This window comes from Prunus avium, chromosome 5 (genome assembly GCF_965620075.1).
Source record: "Prunus avium chromosome 5, drPruAviu1.hap1.1, whole genome shotgun sequence".
Taxonomy (NCBI): Eukaryota; Viridiplantae; Streptophyta; class Magnoliopsida; order Rosales; family Rosaceae; genus Prunus; species Prunus avium.
Genome location: NC_142288.1, coordinates 14,323,437 through 14,341,408, shown reverse-complemented (window position 1 = coordinate 14,341,408; position 17,972 = coordinate 14,323,437). Strand labels below are relative to the sequence as shown.

At 37.7% G+C, this 17,972-nt stretch overlaps 2 protein-coding genes and 1 long non-coding RNA gene across 6 annotated transcripts; all 3 read left to right on the top strand.

The window, feature by feature from the left end:
• The first annotated feature begins 1,302 nt into the window (after positions 1-1,302).
• Positions 1,303-3,363, top strand: LOC148294372 (cinnamoyl-CoA reductase 1-like). 2 transcript variants are annotated; one of them, XM_088253450.1, is made up of 6 exons: positions 1,303-1,542; positions 1,769-1,938; positions 2,171-2,353; positions 2,449-2,611; positions 2,708-2,900; positions 3,026-3,363. In XM_088253450.1, exons 1-6 carry the CDS (start codon positions 1,425-1,427, stop codon positions 3,153-3,155), a joined length of 957 nt encoding a protein of 318 aa, XP_088109576.1. In that variant the 5' UTR covers positions 1,303-1,424; the 3' UTR covers positions 3,156-3,363. The 2 variants fall into 2 exon arrangements, with proteins under 2 accessions (XP_088109576.1, XP_088109575.1); XM_088253449.1 differs by having other exon boundaries at positions 3,023-3,363.
• Positions 3,364-3,438: 75 nt separating this feature from the next.
• On the top strand, positions 3,439-4,108 carry LOC148294371 (uncharacterized). The gene is made up of 2 exons (XM_088253725.1): positions 3,439-3,989; positions 4,093-4,108. The coding sequence occupies exons 1-2, from the start codon at positions 3,439-3,441 to the stop codon at positions 4,106-4,108; spliced, it is 567 nt and encodes a 188-aa protein (XP_088109851.1).
• Positions 4,109-10,753: 6,645 nt separating this feature from the next.
• On the top strand, positions 10,754-14,265 carry LOC110755091 (uncharacterized). Of its 3 annotated transcripts, none has more exons than XR_002526439.2 (5): positions 10,754-11,030; positions 11,222-11,350; positions 11,512-11,698; positions 11,809-11,934; positions 14,068-14,265. It is a non-coding gene; the product is annotated as an uncharacterized LOC110755091 (long non-coding RNA). The 3 variants fall into 3 exon arrangements; XR_002526440.2 differs by lacking the exon at positions 14,068-14,265 and adding an exon at positions 12,403-12,667 and having other exon boundaries at positions 11,222-11,304; XR_002526438.2 differs by lacking the exon at positions 14,068-14,265 and adding an exon at positions 12,403-12,667.
• Positions 14,266-17,972: the final 3,707 nt, after the last annotated feature.

The following is a 17,972-nucleotide window of genomic DNA, read 5'->3' as shown; positions in this document are numbered from 1 at the left end:
ACCCAGATCCTCTTACAATTATGGAATCTGTAGTAAGCATGGTTTTGGTATTTATGTCGCAGACTTTTGCTGTAGCCGGAGAGAGAAAGCGGTTGTGGTTTAGGTGGTGTTGGGAATGGAGTGGTGGTGGCGAGTTTGGTTTTGAGTTTGGAGGTGGTTATAGTCTTAGTGTAAAATTGGGGGAGGAGAAATTTTTTTATTTTATTTTTAAAATTCCATTTATATATTGAATTTGAATATTTTACAATCAATTACAGCTTTTTAAAATTAATTTTAAATGTTTTTTTTAATATTTAACGGAATTGGGATGAAAGGGATCACATTGACTAACAAATACAAACACAAGAGTTAAATTGGCCAAACTTATCCCTTTTCCTTATGACATGTGTCATTTTCTTTATACTTAAAATAATGTCATTAATATATCAAACAACCTACCTTTTGTTTTCCATATTTATCCTTATTTTATGTATTGACTTTAATATTTACTTCAATTCTTTCAATCTTTTTTTACAACTTTCTCTCTCTTCGAATAATCACAGACTTGCAACCCCAAATCTAACCCTCACTCTCGTCATTTTGAGTGAGCCAGACTTCACACCCGAAACAACATGACATCTCCCACAAAAACAAAAAATAAAAATCATTTTGTTTATTTCTCAAATTAAAGTTTGTAACTTTAAGGTGAGATTTTTAAATTTGGGCTGGGTTGTTGTTGTTGTTGGTGCTTGGTGATGGTCGTCAAACCCAAATTTAGTATAATGGCCAATGCTTACCATGGCCTTGAGGGTGTTCTTACCGTAGCCAAAACTTGCATGGGCTAGGTTTTGTTTGAAGAAAGATTGGGGGAAGAGAGAAAAAGAGGGAGAGAGACGGAAGAGAGTATGGGGAGGTGGTGAGGAGAGGGTGGGGTGTGGATGGGTTGCGCTAAGGAGATGGTGGGGGAGATGGAGGTGCTGGGCTTTAGGGAAGAAGATGGGGACAACTTGAGATAGGTTTTTCACGATTTTTTTTTAATATTTAATAAATTAATATAATAATTTTTTACTAAGTAGTAAGAAAGCTATAAAAAAAAATTAATAAATTAAAGTCAAGTCAATACATCAAATAAGGATAAATATGAAAAACAAAAGTTAGATTGTTTGATATAATAATGGCATTGTTTTAAGTGTAAAGAAATTGACATATGTCATGAGAGAACCGGAGAAGGCTCAAAAAAGAAGGTTGCTAGCATTATCCTTATCTAAATTTGTGTGGTGTAGACTCTTGCAAGAATATTTATAAATGTAAAACCAGTGTGCGGAGTCAACGAGGCAAAAAAGCAATTCAGAAGGAAAAAACAGCATTAAGTAGTTGTACATAGATAGATAGATTGAATGAAGGGAAACAAGAAGACATAGCAGCTAATAATACATTGATTATAGATGGCGGGTGAGAAAGAAAAAGTATGCGTGACTGGGGCTGGAGGATTTGTAGCCTCTTGGGTCGTCAACCTTCTTCTCTCAAAGGACTATGTTGTTCATGGAACAGTCAGACAGCCAGGTCACTCAGCTCATCACTCTCTGTCTCTCTTCTCTTCTCTTCTCTTATCTCTTCTCTTACTTGGTTTTATTTTATTTTTCCTCAGTCATATTAATTCATTAATAGTTATGATTGGAAAAATATCAGCACATATTATATAAAATTATTGTGGGTTTAACGTAGATTTTATAGGTAAATTGCATACCTTGTCAAAAAATAAATGAAAACTAAATGTATTGATGTGTAGGGGCGAGCAAGTATGCTCACTTGAACAAGCTTGAGAAAGCATCAGAGAACTTGAAACTTTTCAAGGCAGATTTGTTGGACTACGATTCTCTGCGTTTGGCTGTTGAAGGATGCAGTGGAGTCTTTCATGTTGCCAGTCCTGCTGTTCTTAGTGTTACAGATCCTGATCAGGCAAGAATATATTATATAACATTAATCAATTTTCTTACAATATAAATCCCTTGTTATATTTATTTAGACCTCAAAATATATAAATTATGCTGTTTTTATTAATTAATATAGTTCAAGCTGTCCTGCTTCGGCAGGGTGCTTCAGATCAGCGGAGATAATAATTCAAAATTTGTTCTCTCAGATGGATATATATGTTTTGAAATAAATAAATATATACATAAATGTTGTGCAGGAGCTTCTTGAACCGGCTTTTAAGGGAACGCTTAATGTACTTAAGGCTTGCGTCGAAGCCAAAGTGAAGAGAGTTGTTGTTGTGTCCTCCATAGCTGCTATTGTTATGAACCCTGACTGGCCTAAGGGTCAAGTCAAGGACGAGACCTGTTGGTCTGTTCCTGAATATATGAAAACGACCAAGGTAATTGTCCATTTTGACTTATATTTGGGGGAAGAAGGACTTTACTTTCCATTTTGACTTTATGCTGAAGCCAGACCATTAATTTTGTGTTCCAGAAATGGTACTATCTTTCAAAAACAGAAGCAGAAAGCCAGGCTTTGGAGTTTGGAAAAAGAAATGAACTTGAGGTTGTAACTGTTTGTCCTTCTAATGTTTTGGGGCCAATTTTACAATCCACGTTGAATACAAGTAGCTCTCTGCTAGTTGCGACTGTAAAAGGTATCTATATCTACTTAGCTATAGCATATGACATTTGTTTCAAATCAATTTATATGCATATATAAATTGAGATTGCAAGTCTGAGAGTCTGTGTAGGTGGGCTTGAGTCATTGGAATACAATTACTGGACTTTCGTGGATGTTCGTGATTTAGCAGAAGCACTGCTTCTTGTATACAACAAGTCTGAGGCCGGAGAGAGATACATATGCACATCGCACGAGATGGGTGCAGTGGAGGTGGTGGAGAAGTACTTGAGGCCTGCATATCCTAACTACAACTATCCCAACAAGTAAGTTTTTCTTACCCTCCAATAATTAGTTTAGTTGGTCTTTTTCTTCATCTTTCAGTTTGTGCGCCTTAACCATCCATGTTGATGTTTACTGAGATGCCTTGCCCTTGTATTGGTATTAGCAGCCTTACCCACACAGAGGAAGAGCACTTGAGTTCGGAAAAATTGCAGAGGTTGGGTTGGACTTTCCGGCCTGTGGATGAAACTCTTATTGATTCCATTGAAAGCTACCGGAAGGCTGGAATTGTGGACTAGAAAAAGTTCACATGTTTATTGTATCTTCCCTATCATCATATGCACAATGAAGATAATAATTTCGCTTAATAAGTGTATGATCTGAAGAGAACACTGAAGGACAGCCATTGTCTAGCCATGATTCAAGGCGTCATGACCATGATTTGCTGTTATTTACATACCACTTATGGACCTTTATTTTAGCCTATCATAAATTACTTGTTACTTCTCTCTCACCTCAAACCTCCTTTTCTACATGGTATCAGAGCCTAGCAGTAGCTAGCGCTCAAATCGATCCTAACCTATGACCAACCCTGAAGACACTCCTTTATCTTCTTCTGTTAACTCTCATCACGACAAATCAACCACAAATACAACTTTTCCTGGCAACATGCCTCCGATCCCAACTTCATTCAACATCTCTCATCTTTTCACCACACCAATGGACAAAAATAATTACCTTTCTTGGAGATCTCAGTTTATGGATGTCCTAGAACTTCATGATCTAGAAGATGTCATCGCATATGATACCCGTCCTCCGAAGAAGCACGCTGATGGAACACCAAATCCAGCCTACTCAAAGGACAAGTTGGTCCTGAGTTGGATTAAAGCAACTGCATCCTCAACTATCAAAACTCTTCTCATCCCATGCACAACGGCTCACGAAGCCTGGGATCTACTTGAGCGAAGGCTTTCTCCATTATCCAAGACTTATCTTCGTACCTTGCGGGATCAAATCCGCACTCTCAAAAGAAACTCAGACAAACCCGTTGCCAACTATCTGATGCACGCCAAATCACTCTTTGACTCCCTCACAGCAGCCGGTACAACAATGTCGGATGAAGAATTCATTGAGTACATCTCGGATGGAATCGAACATGAATATAAAGAGTTCATTACATCACTTCATCTCAGGCCCAAACTTACCTTTGATGAATTTTTTGATCTGGTTGTACAGGAAGAACAACTATTAAAACGGATGAACTCCACGTCTCTCTCAACCGGGAGAATTTATAAAAAATAACCAAAACTTGACCCCCAATTTTAAAAATGTCAGTTTTTGTAAAATATTTCAAATATAGCAAAAAACTCACCTAAATAGACACAAATGCCCTCAAATTTAAAACCCACATAAACCTAAAAAATAAAACCCTATTAGATTGGGAATCTTTGTACATACGTTTGCAGACGTATTGCTACCCTATAAGTGCAGTTCTTCCTTGGTTCTTCATTTAGTTTCTTCTTCGTCTATTGTTCTTACTATATTATATTACATGTAGGGTAGACATCCAAAAACAATTGAAAAACAACAATTGTTTTTTTTTTTTTTTGTTGAATCAAATAGAAAATTTTATACAGTGAATCTGAATTGTGAAGCATAATAAGCCAGACTTTTTCCATTCACATCAAGATAAAAGTTTTCTCTGTCTACATATTACTACACTTTAAACTTCCTTATGGTTTTTAATTCCCTTTTATATTTAATTTGCATTTTAGGTATTAATAGGGAGTTTTAATTACAATTATGGCAGTTAATGAAATGCTTGGAATATATTATAAATAAAATATAAAGTCTGATGATAGCGATGTAAAAACATAGGAATACTATAACCGCTTATATCTTACTGGTCATTTAAGTATAAAATTGGGTTTTGCACATAGATTTATAGAATTATATGTCTAGGAAGTAGAAATTGTAGGGACTTATATTGGACAAACCCTAAATTTTATTAAGAAACCACAAAAGGGCACAACAATACAACAAAAAGCAAAAATCCAACCAACTAAGCTCAGCAATAAGAATATAAATTTTTTAGTCGAAAAAGTTGGGAATACTGATATCATGATTTGATTTTTCTTTGGCCTACAAATCAATTCTTTTATGTGGAAAATTCTTTTGACTTTGTCACTCAGATTTTTCTTTGGCCTACAAATCAATTCTTTTATGTGGAAAATTCTTTTGACTTTGTCACTCAAATTGAACAAATATGTTTGTGTGGCTTTTGAAAGGCAACGTGATGTGTGGGATGGGCTGCCAATTTTGAAACTTATTAGCTTCTTTGAGAAGCCAGTGCAGCATTTATACGTGTGGGGAACACTTGGCGGATTGGTCCATCAGAGAAGACAAAATAATGGTGTCATTCGGACAGACTTGCGCAATTGATCCGGCAACGAGTCTTTCAGTCATTTGCCAGGTTGGTCCCTTCAGCCTCGTTTGTTTCGGAAGATTGTCTTGGCATGAACTATGCTCAGAAATTGTCTTGGCTTGAATTGGCTTAAGTTGAATAACACTTATCCGGTGTTTGGTGATGCTTGGATTGGGACTAAGTTTAAATTGACTAATATCAATAAATAGGATGATATATTTCAACTTCTGTTCTTCTATACAAACGTGGGTTAAAAATATTCCAAAATTTTATTTAATAAGGTTTATTTTTTAGGTTTATACGGGTTTTAAATTTGAGGGCATTTGTGTCTATTTATGTGAGGTTTTTGCTATATTTGAAATATTTTACAAAAAATGACATTTTTGAAATTAAGGATCAAGTTTTGGCTATTTTTGATAAATTCTCCTCAACCGGTGTCGCTATGTCCACCGATCACGTTTCAACCGATGACAATCACAATCAAGGTCCTAGATCACAAGGGCACAAGAGTTCAGGAAGGGGGCGTGGGCGAGGCCGGAATTGGAACCGAGATAGCAACGGCTGGAATCACAGTTGTGACAATCAAAACCAAGGCTGGCAGTCCAGGCTTGACCATGGCAGCCGAGAGGGAGCACAACCATTTCGTGACACTTCCCAACGATCCATGGGTTGGAACCCAAATTATGAAAGCAGACAAAATTTTGGACAAAATAGTCGGGCCAACTACACTCACAGCCGACCTAGTTTCAGTCATCATAATGAGCAACCTCAATTCATCACACGTGGTCCATTATCTGATGGCAAACCACCTCTCTTGCCGACACCCATACCTGGCTTTGATGTTATTTGTCAGTTTTGTAATAAACAGGGACATGTCTCGCGAGATTGTCCTGAACGTGGGAATTATGCATATACAGCAGAAGCCACAAAAGCCAATCCCAATGATAATACAAGGTGGTGTCTAGATTCAGGGGCTACTCACCACATGACAGCAAATCTCTCTGCCCTTCCGTATGCTCAGCCATATACAAGTACAGACACGATTATTGTTGGTAATGGAAATCATTTGGCTATCACACATGTTGGAAAAACTGGTCTACCCACTACACATACATGTTTAGCACTCAATGAAGTATTATGTGTTCCTGCTATAAGGAAAAATCTTATTAGCATTCGTCGATTTTGTCGGGATAATGATTGCTTCTTTGAAATGAATGCTAATGGTTTTCGTGTCAAGGACAACAAGACGGGGAAGGTACTTCTTACTGGCAATAGTTCTGGTGGATTATATCATCTCAATGCAGCGCCAAATGTTACCAACAAAATCGTGTTCTACGAGTAAAGGACGACACAAGACGTGTGGCATGCTCGCCTTGGACATCCCTCTCACCCAATTTTTCAAACTCTTTTGAATAAATATCATTTACCTCCTAATGGTAATGTTGCTAATAATAAAGTTTGTCATGTTTGCCCTATGGGAAAGTCCTGTAAGCTTCCTTTTCAATACAGAAGCTCACATGCCTTGCATCCGTTTGATTTGTTACATCTTGACTTGTGAGGGCCAGCACCAATTGCCTCAAATTTTGGTTATCGATATTACTTATTCATTGTCGATGATCACACTCGATTCGTATGGTTCTATCCACTTGTGAGGAAATCTGATTGCTTTGCCAAGTTTGTCACATTTAAACGAATTATTGAAAATCGGTTCAACTGCAAGATAAAGGGATTACAAATAGACGGCGGTGGAGAATTCACAAGTCGGGTATTCATGAATTTTTTAAGTGATCATGGGATAACTCATCAAATTTCATGCCCCTACACACCCCAACAAAATGGTGTTGTAGAAAGAAAGCATAGGCATATTGTTGAAATGGGGTTATGCTTGTTGGCTCAGTCCTATCTTCCAAAAAGTTTTTGGTTAGAAGCTTTCTCTACGGCAGTTTTTCTCATCAATAGATTGCCCTCCTCAACACTTGGACACATGTCACCCTATGAGAAGCTTCTTCAACGTCCGCCTGATTATTGCTTTCTTAAAAGTTTTGGGTGTGTCTGTTTCCCTCATATGGTTCCTTACAACACCAACAAATTATCATTTAAATCAATTAAATGTGTATTTATTGGATATGATGATCACTACAAAGGTTATCGTTGTTTATATGTGATTTCTGGTCGGGTCTATATTTCTCGCCATGTGACCTTCAATGAGACCAATTTTCCGTACCATGACCAGCACAATCCATGGCCCAACTCCATTGGATCTACCACATTTAATCAATTTCCAGCACTACATGCACCAAGCCTATCGTCAGCACAGACTGAGCCCAATTTAATGCCACCTGCTGATGAGCCCAAGGCTGCTGCCAACCACCAAGGTGTTGAGCCAAATCCATCCAATACACCTAGTTATGTGGATGAGTCCAGACATACTTCTACATCTAATGGACCTGCTCCCGTTCGGCCCACTGTTTCAGACCAGTCCACTCACTCACCACTTCACCCGATACCTATGCAATCTCTTGATGCCTCTCCGACATCAAACACTACAGACAGCCCATCACCACCACCTACTAGATACAAAAGTGTTAATAAACTTGTCTATGGATCCACTAACCACCCATTACCTCATGCCCTCACTGCAAGCATTGCTTCCCCACACACCTTTGAACCAACGAATTATACCCATGCAGCCAAATACCCACAATGGCAATCTACCATGCAAGATGAGTATGATGCTCTTATTCGTAACCACACTTGGTCTCTTATTCCCGCTACACAATCCATGAATCTTGTGGGTTGTAAGTGGGTGTTCAAAATTAAACGAAAAGCTTATGGTTCCATAGAATGACATAAGGCTCGACTTGTTGCTAAGGGATTCAATCAAAAAGAAGGATTGGATTATGATGAAACCTTCAGTCCTGTAGTGAAGCTAGCAACCATTCACACCAATTTGTGTTTGGCTTTGTCACATAATTGGCCTCTCCAACAATTGGATGTTTGGAATGCCTTCTTGAATGGTTTTTTACAGGAGGAAGTATACATGAAGCAACCACCTGGGTTTGCAGATCCTCTTCCCCCAAATCATGTTTGCAAACTTCATAAGGCGCTCTATGGTCTCAAACAAGCTCCCCGTGCTTGGTTCCAACGACTCACCTCTTATTTAATTGGGCAGAAGTTCTTTCATAGCCATTCTGATGCTTCTTTATTTATCAGACACGCTCACCATCACTCTGTTTATGTTTTAGTTTATGTTGATGATATTATTGTGACAGGATCTGATGCTCAAAGTGTTGTTTCTTTCATTGGCAACTTGTGCTCTGAGTTTGACAGTCGACGAATGGGCAATCTGAGTTTTTTTTCTAGGCATGGAGATTCATCGCACATCCGAGAATATTTACTTGTCTCAAACTAGATATGCCGTTGACCTTTTTAAAAAATGCAACATGGAGTCATGTAAGCCCAGTCCCACTCCTTTAGCTTCTGCCACTCATCTTTCGTCTACAGATGGTGACCCACTGCCATATGCCACAATTTATCGAAGTATGGTTGGTGGTCTTCAGTACCTTACTTTATCCCGGCCGGATATCGCATTTGCAATCAACCAAGTGTGCCAATTTATGCATAATCCCCGCACCAGTCATCTTCAAGCCGTCAAACGTATTTATCGCTACATTAAAGGTACTATTGAGCATGGTCTTAAGTTTCATAAGTCTAGTGATTGTCTTCTTCGTGGCTATTCTGATGCTGACTGGGCCGGGTCCGTTGATGATCGTTGATCTACGATTGGAGCATGTATTTTTCTTGGTCCCAATCTTCTCACGTGGACCGCCAAGAAGCAATCCACTGTCTCCCGTTCTAGTACTGAAGCTGAATATAGGGCCCTTGCCACCACAACTGCTGAACTTCGTTGGTTTTGTTACTTATTTCATGAACTTGGGATTCCACTTCGCTCTCCTCCGTGTCTCTTTGTTGACAACATTTCTGCTCTTCACATGACAGCCAATCCCATTTTTCACGCTCGGACTCGCCACATTGAGATTGATTATCACTTTGTACGGGAACTACTAGCTCGTGGTGTTCTGCGCACTCGCTATATTTCCTCTCATAAAACCTCCTTTTCTACATGATCGTCATCAGCATTCTTAGCAAGCTCTGCTCTCATTTATATCATGAATTTATATTTTAAAATTTATTTAATCTTATTCCTTGTGAAATCGTTTGGTTTCATTTCATCTCTTTTTTGTTTAATTAGAGTTACGTGGTGAGAAAACCCTAAAGAAAAATACCTAGCCGTCGCCCCTTTTGGGGGTCGCCTGCCACCTTTCCTACTCCATACCTTTTCTTCTCCTCTCATCCCATTTCCTCTCCTTCCCTTCCTTTTCCCTTTGGATTTTTTGTTTTTTTGTTTTGTTTTGTTTTGTGATGTAGAAGCAGTAACCGTGAAACGTTGGCGTCACCATTAAATAGTTGTTGTCTTTTGGCCCACGCATTCAAGGATTTGGCTCCAGTTGTCAACCTTCAATTTAGATTTGGAGCTACGAGGCGGGGATGATGTCAGATTGCGTCAAGTTGGGGTTTTGCCGGTGCAGAACTATGGGTTTAGTCGGTATGGCGCTATGAATCTTTTTAGGTTGCCCAAAAGGATGTGGAGTGGTGGTCTTGTTTCTTAGTTTGTTTTAATTTAATAATTCCCATGAACTTTTTAGGAGTTGTTTTGGTTGGTTATGAAAGGACTCTACCCAAATTCCACTTTGGAATCCGTGTCGAACCCTGTTCGTGTCCAACACCTGGCAGGTGTCGGGTACAAATGACCAAAATACCCTCTTTGCCCTAAACCCAAAAACGGCTTTAGGGTTTGACTTTTACCAGAAAATCGGCAGTCTCCCCTGAAAAAGGCTCAAAACCCAGAAATCTACCTACACAGCAACACAATTATTTCCCAAGAGTTCAGCAAGCACAAGGAATAAATCACACACCAATTAGCAAAAGTTTCAATGGGCTTCAGGCCCCTTTTTACCAACATAAGAAAGTCAGCAATTTCAACTTGAAAAAATTGAACATAACAAACAAATCATATGGGGGTTGAGAGAATAATTGGGGTTTGCAATTATTGCAAAGCGGAGATGCTAGCGGATCCCAAGAAAAATGGTACAACCGGGTTGAAAACCCACTTAGAAAGGAAATGCAAGCTATCTCCTATCTATGGAAAATATGATGCAAACCAATCGGTATTGGCACAAAGAGGGCAATAAGTAGTACCAGTACTACAATTATGTTAAACTACAACACCCAATACACAACAGTTTATATAAAAACTGTCGTGATGTTTTGAAAAATGACTTGTATTATAAAAACGTCGTGGTAAGGTAGCTAATACACCCATTCGTTGGGTTGATTTTAAAAATGACGACTGTACCCTATTAGAACCGTCGTATTTTTAAGAGGCACTAAACAAATATTAAGTGCACGGGAGAGGAGCTTTTGAGAAAACCTCGCTCTCTCTCTCTCTGTACGCTCATGAACCCTCTCTCTCTCAACTCTCGCTCTCACGTTTATGAAGCACCATCTACCTTGCGCTGTCCAGGACACCGAACTCGTCGAGATCACCATCTCTGTCGCGTCGTTCAGGTCACCGTGCTCGCCATCGTCACCATCTCCCTCATGCTCTCCATGTCACCGAGCTCTCTGAGCTCGCCATCTCCCTTCGTGTCTTAGAGTTCTGTCGCAGGTTTCGTTGAACATCTTCAAGGTTAGTCTCCTCACCCCCCCCCCCCCCCCCCCTCCTCTCTCTCTCTCTCTCTCTCTCTCTCTCTCTCTGATTCCCAATTCCATATGGAGAATAGAGAGAGGTATTCTAGAGTTAGGGTTTCGATTTATTTGGGCTGTGGAAATTTTTTTGGTGTTTGCCAAATGGTCTTGATTTGATGTTGTGTGGTGAAGGATTTGAAAGGATTGGCAGCTTAGTAGCCAGAGTTGGTCTGTACAGAGATGACATCGAATTAGTCGTTGCCCAGAGTTAGAAGGTTTATGCAAAACTAATATTTTTTAACGTCTCTGCGTTTGGTTTTTGTAAGTTTTTAGTATTTCTTTATTACTTTCAATATAATATTTTTCACATACATTATCTTCGTTACTCTCTTATTTATTTATCTATTATTTCTATATAGATGTTCATCCTACTCTGTTTTCCAGAAATTGGGGTTAAAATATGCTTCTATTCCATATTTCAGATTCCACACGACTGCATATGTTCGGTATGCTTATGATTCATTGGGTTCTTTTACAATTTATAGATAATGCGAAAAAAGAAAGAACGAAGTTTTGAAATTCATATTGGTTTCTGGGTTTACACTGAAATTGACGAAGCATATACGCACAAGAAGGCTTGAGGATGTACTAAAGCTTGGATATGATATGGTATGATTTATAACATCCCTGCCAATTGGGTTCTTTTTTCATACATGGATTTTCTCAATAACTTTCTGAACGTTTTGGGTTTTTTCTCTGATTTTTGTGCTCCTTTGCAGATTGTTCTCTTTCAATTTGGGCTAGGTGCTAACACCTACTATGTCAAATTGAAGCTATATGCCCAAGGAAATGTTATTCTCGCAGATTCCGATTTTATGGTCATGACTCTTCTTCGCTCGCCATAGGTTAGTGATTTACATCCATTTCTCTGCCATTTTAGTAATGCTCACATTCTTGCACATCAACTTGGCATTTTATGAGTAATAAGTCTACTTGCGGCTGTATGATCATACTCTTCTTCTAGTCTTATATATTGATTAGAAACATTGCTCAATTGTTCAATAAGAGAAACCCAAAAACTTCTGATTCTTTTGTTTTCCTTTTCTTAAGTTGAAATATTAATTAGGTGGTCAATTCTCATTTAAATAGGGATGATGACAAAGGGGTTGCGATCATGTCACACCATCGTTATCCAATTGAAATTGAAGCTTCTATTTTTTTTTTTCCGCATATTCTGTACAAACAATGAGTCTTCATCTTAGATTCTACTTCCATTGCCTTTCTTCTAGGTGGAAGTTGATTTAGCACTTTCAGCACATGCCAATGACAAATTGTTTTCCAGTTAATTACATTTTGTTTCAAATAATATGCAGGAAAAAACTGTTGCTATCATTTCACATATATGCGCAAGGTTCACTGGTTTGAAAATTTTAACTGGTTTATCAGCAGTGAGAACTATTTGGTTATCAGTGGACGTGATGCCCAACAAAATGAGATGATTGTCAAGTGCTATATATCAAAAGGAGATCTGTAAATCAACTTAGACGTTGACATAATGTGTTTTAGTTCTCATCTACATAAACTGCCACTGAACAATAATTCATACCAGCTTGTGGATTCCTTATCCACTCTTTGTAATTAGATTTCCCACTTAGTCTCTATCCTATATTGCTTGGGTTGGAGAATTGGAGATACCTATAGTTAACACCTGGTTCCCTGTTTAGTCACTTTAGTAGCATGACAATCTTATAATAATTACAGGCCCCGTTTGGTAGGCTGTACTGGACTGGTTAGGATTGGGCTTGAAGTGTTAGACTGGACTAGTTTGGATTGGGCTAGACTTCAAGTGCTATTGAGTTGTTTGGTAGAGCACGAGACTGGATTAGACTTAAGTCCAGTCCATTGTTTGGTACAAGGCCACACTGGACAACATTGGACTTCATTTTTTTTTAATTTCAAAATTAATTTACTGTTTATTAGATTATTTAACATCATAAAAAAGATTATTGAGTTACAAAAAATTTATAATAAAAAAAAGAGATTGGGTCATGAACAGTCGGAGAAAAAAAACTACAATAGGAACTGCAATTTAGAAACAAACAGAACCTATCATCTTTGATCAAATAAATAAATAAAATACAAAACCCATCATCGTAAAGAAAAGAGACAATGAATTACAGAACCAATATTTATATTTAAAAAAACACAAAATTCTTATTTGAATTCTCGAAGCCTTTGATCCATGGCCTCTCGTAGGCAGAGATAGGAGATAGGAGACATGAGAAACAAAATTGTAGTCTAGCAAAACAAAGGTAATTCAAAACAAAATGAAAAGAATCCAAAGGGTGAAAGACAACATTCAGGAAAACAAAAAACAAAAAAAAAACCATAGATCTCGACCTCTAACCCAGAAAAAAGTGATGGCAATAATCAAAACATCTCAATATTTAACATTTAAATAAAAAATTTAGAGAGAAATCTGAGATGAGAGATGAGAGATGAGAGTTGAGAGTTGAGAGGAGAGGAGAGAAGAGAGAATCCAAAAAAAGAATCACAACTCCATAGATGTATTGAGGAAATAAATCTACCTTCAGAATGGCACAAAGAGGTGTTGAAGTCACAGGGGAGAATCAAAAGAAGAAAAAGAGACCATGAGAAGATTGAGGTGCTCGTACGCAGTGAAAGCCGGAGGCACAGGCTTCAAAACCCATGGTTCCGCTTGGGTTTACAAAACCCTCATTCACTGGATTATTGTCCGATCAAAATATGAAGTCCAACCAGTCCCAGTGTGCATTTAGGCCCACCAAACAACAGCTAGGATATAGTCCATTTTAATTGAAAAAGTCTGGTCCAGTCCAGCCCACCAAACAGGGCCATTGAAGTCACTGAGTTTGTTCCTTTGGTTTATTCAGTTTGTGTTTATGGTGTTTCTTTTGTGGTGAGATAGTAATCTATTTGCAAGTGATTAGAATCAATGAATTATATTTGGATAAGATTTGTGTTTGTGGACTTTGATGTTAATTTTGTAAGTCTTGTAGAAGGACCCGTTGTTGCTGATATTGTTACAAGGGAGGGGAATACAACAACTTAGAAAAATGTGCAAGAAGGCAGAGCTAAGTCAACCCAAGAACAAATTGATGAAGTTCATATCAAATTAGTAGAATTTGTGAACTCCTTTATTTCTAATTATAGGTAGGAAGTATGTATGTAATAGAATAAAGTTTGGTTAACTATGTAATAACTATTGAATTTTCAAGTTTAATGAAAGAAATAATTTTTGGTTGTATATATTCATTAATAAAGCATTATAATTGGTTTCTAGTTAAAAACGTTGTATAGATCCATAGGAAACAAAAAATACAATGTAATAGCTTGGGTACTTATTAGACGACAAATATAAAAATAATAAAACGATGGCTTTATTGGAAAAATCGTCGTCTGTACATATAATCAATGACCCTTTTTAACACAATACCGTTGTTTTTATATACAATCAACGACGGTTTTTAACAAAATACTGACGTCTTTACTCATAAATGATGACGGTTTTTTATAAACCGTCGTCTTTACCCATAAATGACGACGGTTTTTTATAAACCGTCGTCTTTACCCCATAACTAACGACGGTTTTTAACAAAAACTGTCGTCTTTACATCAGAACAACGACGGTTTTATTAAAAACCGTCGTCTTTACAGGTAAACAACGACGGGGAAAAGCCGTCGTAGTTTGATACTCCCAAAAGATGACGGTCGATTTAACGACGGTTTTCAAAGCATCACAACGACGGTAAATCTCCGTCGTCTATTTCGTTTTTTGTAGTAGTGTACTTTGGTGCCTCACAGCTTCAATCAAGCAAGATCGAAAATGAAGTGTGTAAAGTACATCATCAAGGATGAGATCCCTTTTAGGGCGGTGGAGGGGACGGGGTTTATGGATTTTATCCATGATTTTCAACCTAGATTCATGATTCATGATCCATAATAGGAAGAAGGTTGATAAGGGAGTGTGGGATTTGTTCTTAGTCGAGAAGACTAAGATTATGAGTGTGATAAAGTGATCAAAGAGTAAGTATCACAACCGATACTTGGACCTCTATCCAAAACATCAACTACATAATAGTCATCGCCCATTTCATAGATCATGAATGGAAGTTGCATAAGAGGATAATAAATTTCGTTAAGATCACAAGTCACAAGAGTGATGACATTGGGATGTGTTTAGATGCTTGTTTGAATAGTTGAGGGATAAAGAAGGTGTTTAGCATTACGGTTGATAGTGCTAGTGCAAATAATGGGGCGGTGGAGTATATGGCCAAGAGGTTTAAGTCATTGAACACTCTTATGCTTGATGGCAAATATTTGCATGTGAGGTGTGCTTGTCACATTCTTAATTTGGTTGTTAAGGATGGGTTGAAGGAGCTTTCTAGCTCAATTGAGGGGATTAGAAATTGTGTGAAGTACATACATTCTTCACTATGAAGGTTGGATAAGTTTAGGAATTTTGCCATTTTAGAGAGCCTGGATACGATGGCAAACATTCCTTTGGATGTGGCAACAAGGTGGAATGCCACTTATAAGATGCTTGATGGTGCATTTAAGTATAAAAATGTGTTTACTAGGATGGCGGATGAGAATGCTCCATTTGTTGCTTACTTTAATGAGCTTTAGAAGGATGGGAAAAAAACCTTGTGAAGAGAGTTGGGCCACCAACTGAGTCGGATTGGGAGAATGCACGAGCCTTTGTGCATTTTCTTAAAAAAATTTGTGAAACCACCCTAAAGCTTAGTGCCACCAAAACTTGTACATCCAATATCATGTTTATCGAATTGGTTGAGTTACAAGTTGAGATTGAAAGAAAAATTAAAGATGAGGGGATGAAACTTTGCAAAAGGTGGCTTCTTCAATGAAGCTCAAGTGGGATAAGTATTGGGGTAGCTTTAAGGGTGTCAACAAACTTGTGTTTATAGGGAATGTGTTAGACCCTAGATGAAAGCTTGCCTTGCTCAAGATTAGCTTCCATAATCTTGGAGTCGAAGCTTCAAAGGTTGAAGCTATTGGGGATGAAGTCCAAAGTACCTTGCTCACTTTGTATAATGAGTAGAGGGGTTGGTAACTTGGGTCCTCTACAAACACTAGATGAGGGGGATGATGACGGTTTGGAAGATGAGCTTGATGGTGATGACGCTCATTGTCAAATATTGAGGGAGATGTTGCTTCAAAGGAAGGAGGAACAACAAATGGAGATATCTAATGAAGTTGATAAATACTTTGCCGATCCATTTGAAAACCCAAGGAACAAAAACTTCAACATTTTGGATTGGTGGAAAGGGAATCAATCAAGATGTCCAATCCTTTCCAAGGTTGCCAAGGACATATTTGCAATCCCTTCCTCTACGGTTGCTAGTGAGAATGCCTTTAGCCTAGGCAAAAGGATTGTGGATCCTTTTATGTTGGCGTGAGTCCTATTTTAGGTAGGAAATTAATATAAGGATTCTTGTAAATATTGTATTACCTGTTCTGTTAGGATTAGTTTTTATCTTTTCCTTGGGTAAGAAGGCATTGTACACTATATATACACCTCCTTTGCAAGAAGAAATATATCTCAGAAATTTACCATATATCCTTATATTTGACTTTTTTAGAAGTTCCTTGACTCCAAAAATGGTAGAGGCATTAGTGTGTACTCATGATTGGCTTAGGGCGGACGAATTTAACTTATACAAGGAACCAACGGATTAGGAAATTGCTTTTATAAGGAACTTAAAGAAATTCAACCAAGTAAGTATTTCAATTATTTATCTTTAGATTTTATTGATACTTTGATGGTTTAATGCTTCTACTAATATGTACATATTCTTATTTATTTTTTCATGTAGTGGCTGCTAAGGCTCAAGGTGGTAATGCTCAAGTTTCTACTTCAACAAGCATTTTGCCTCCTTCAACTCCATCACATTTGTAATGCTCAAGTGAAGTGCCTACTTTTGTTTGGGTTGTAAACTAATTAAAACTTCTACTTTATTTTGGGTTGTAAACTAATTCAAACTTCTTTTTTTGTTGGGTTGTAACTTAAGTTAACTATGTTGTACTTTGGATTTGGATGTTTAGTTTTAGGCTTCAATTTATGTTTTGAGCATGTTTAATTGTAGTTTTAGCTTTCAGGCTTCAATTTCTCATTTTATCATGTTTGCCCAACTACAACTGTCCAAAAATAGTCCTTAAAACATTGCTCAACAAAACTAGACTTAAGAACTGCATTCAAATCCCAAATTGCAGCCCAGAAAATATGAAGTGGGCTAAAAAAATTTGGTCAAAAAAACCCAATTTGTTTGTTTCAGTAGGCCAACCACTGAACCAACCTGACCGTTACTTGCGGTATTACCGACATTTGGAGAATCGACTACTAATCAGTTGGCAGTGGTTTCAATTTTCATTAAATCGACTACTCTTGATTGGTCATCGGTACTGGCCCATCGATTCAGTTACCAAACCGATTCCACCCCTAGGTAATACTTCCAATTTTTTGGCACAAACATCTTCTAAAACGGCCTACCTAGCTCTCTACTACCCACTTCCCAAAATTTGAAAGTTGTCCCATTTCCTTCAAATTGAAAGCATAATTCACTTTTCACCAAAAAAAAAAAAAAAAAAAAAGCATAATTCATCAAAATTCTCAAAATCCCCAAATTCAAAAGTCAAATTTACTCGAAGAAAGTACGTCACATGTCATTCACATGATTAAAATTTGCATAAAATGTGATGGAGAAAATGAATTGGCAAGAATGAGAGAGTTGGAGGACCAAAACTATATGAAAATTAGTTAGATGACAAAAGAAAACTCGGATATAAGTTCACTGAGCATTGCGATTAAAAACCCTTTCTAATGAATATTTGTAATTGATTCTTGCATTTATTAAGCATTTGCGATGAGTCTATTTTCGTATAT

Excerpts from the sequence above, each read along its gene's own strand:
- LOC148294372 (XM_088253449.1), top strand. The coding sequence starts at position 1,425 with ATGGCGGGTGAGAAAGAAAAAGTATGCGTGACTGGGGCTGGAGGATTT. Across the intron at positions 1,543-1,768 it reads TGGAACAGTCAGACAGCCAG|GGGCGAGCAAGTATGCTCAC; the intron begins GTCACTCAGCTC and ends ATTGATGTGTAG. Across the intron at positions 1,939-2,170 it reads GTGTTACAGATCCTGATCAG|GAGCTTCTTGAACCGGCTTT; the intron begins GCAAGAATATAT and ends AATGTTGTGCAG.
- LOC148294371 (XM_088253725.1), top strand. The coding sequence starts at position 3,439 with ATGACCAACCCTGAAGACACTCCTTTATCTTCTTCTGTTAACTCTCAT.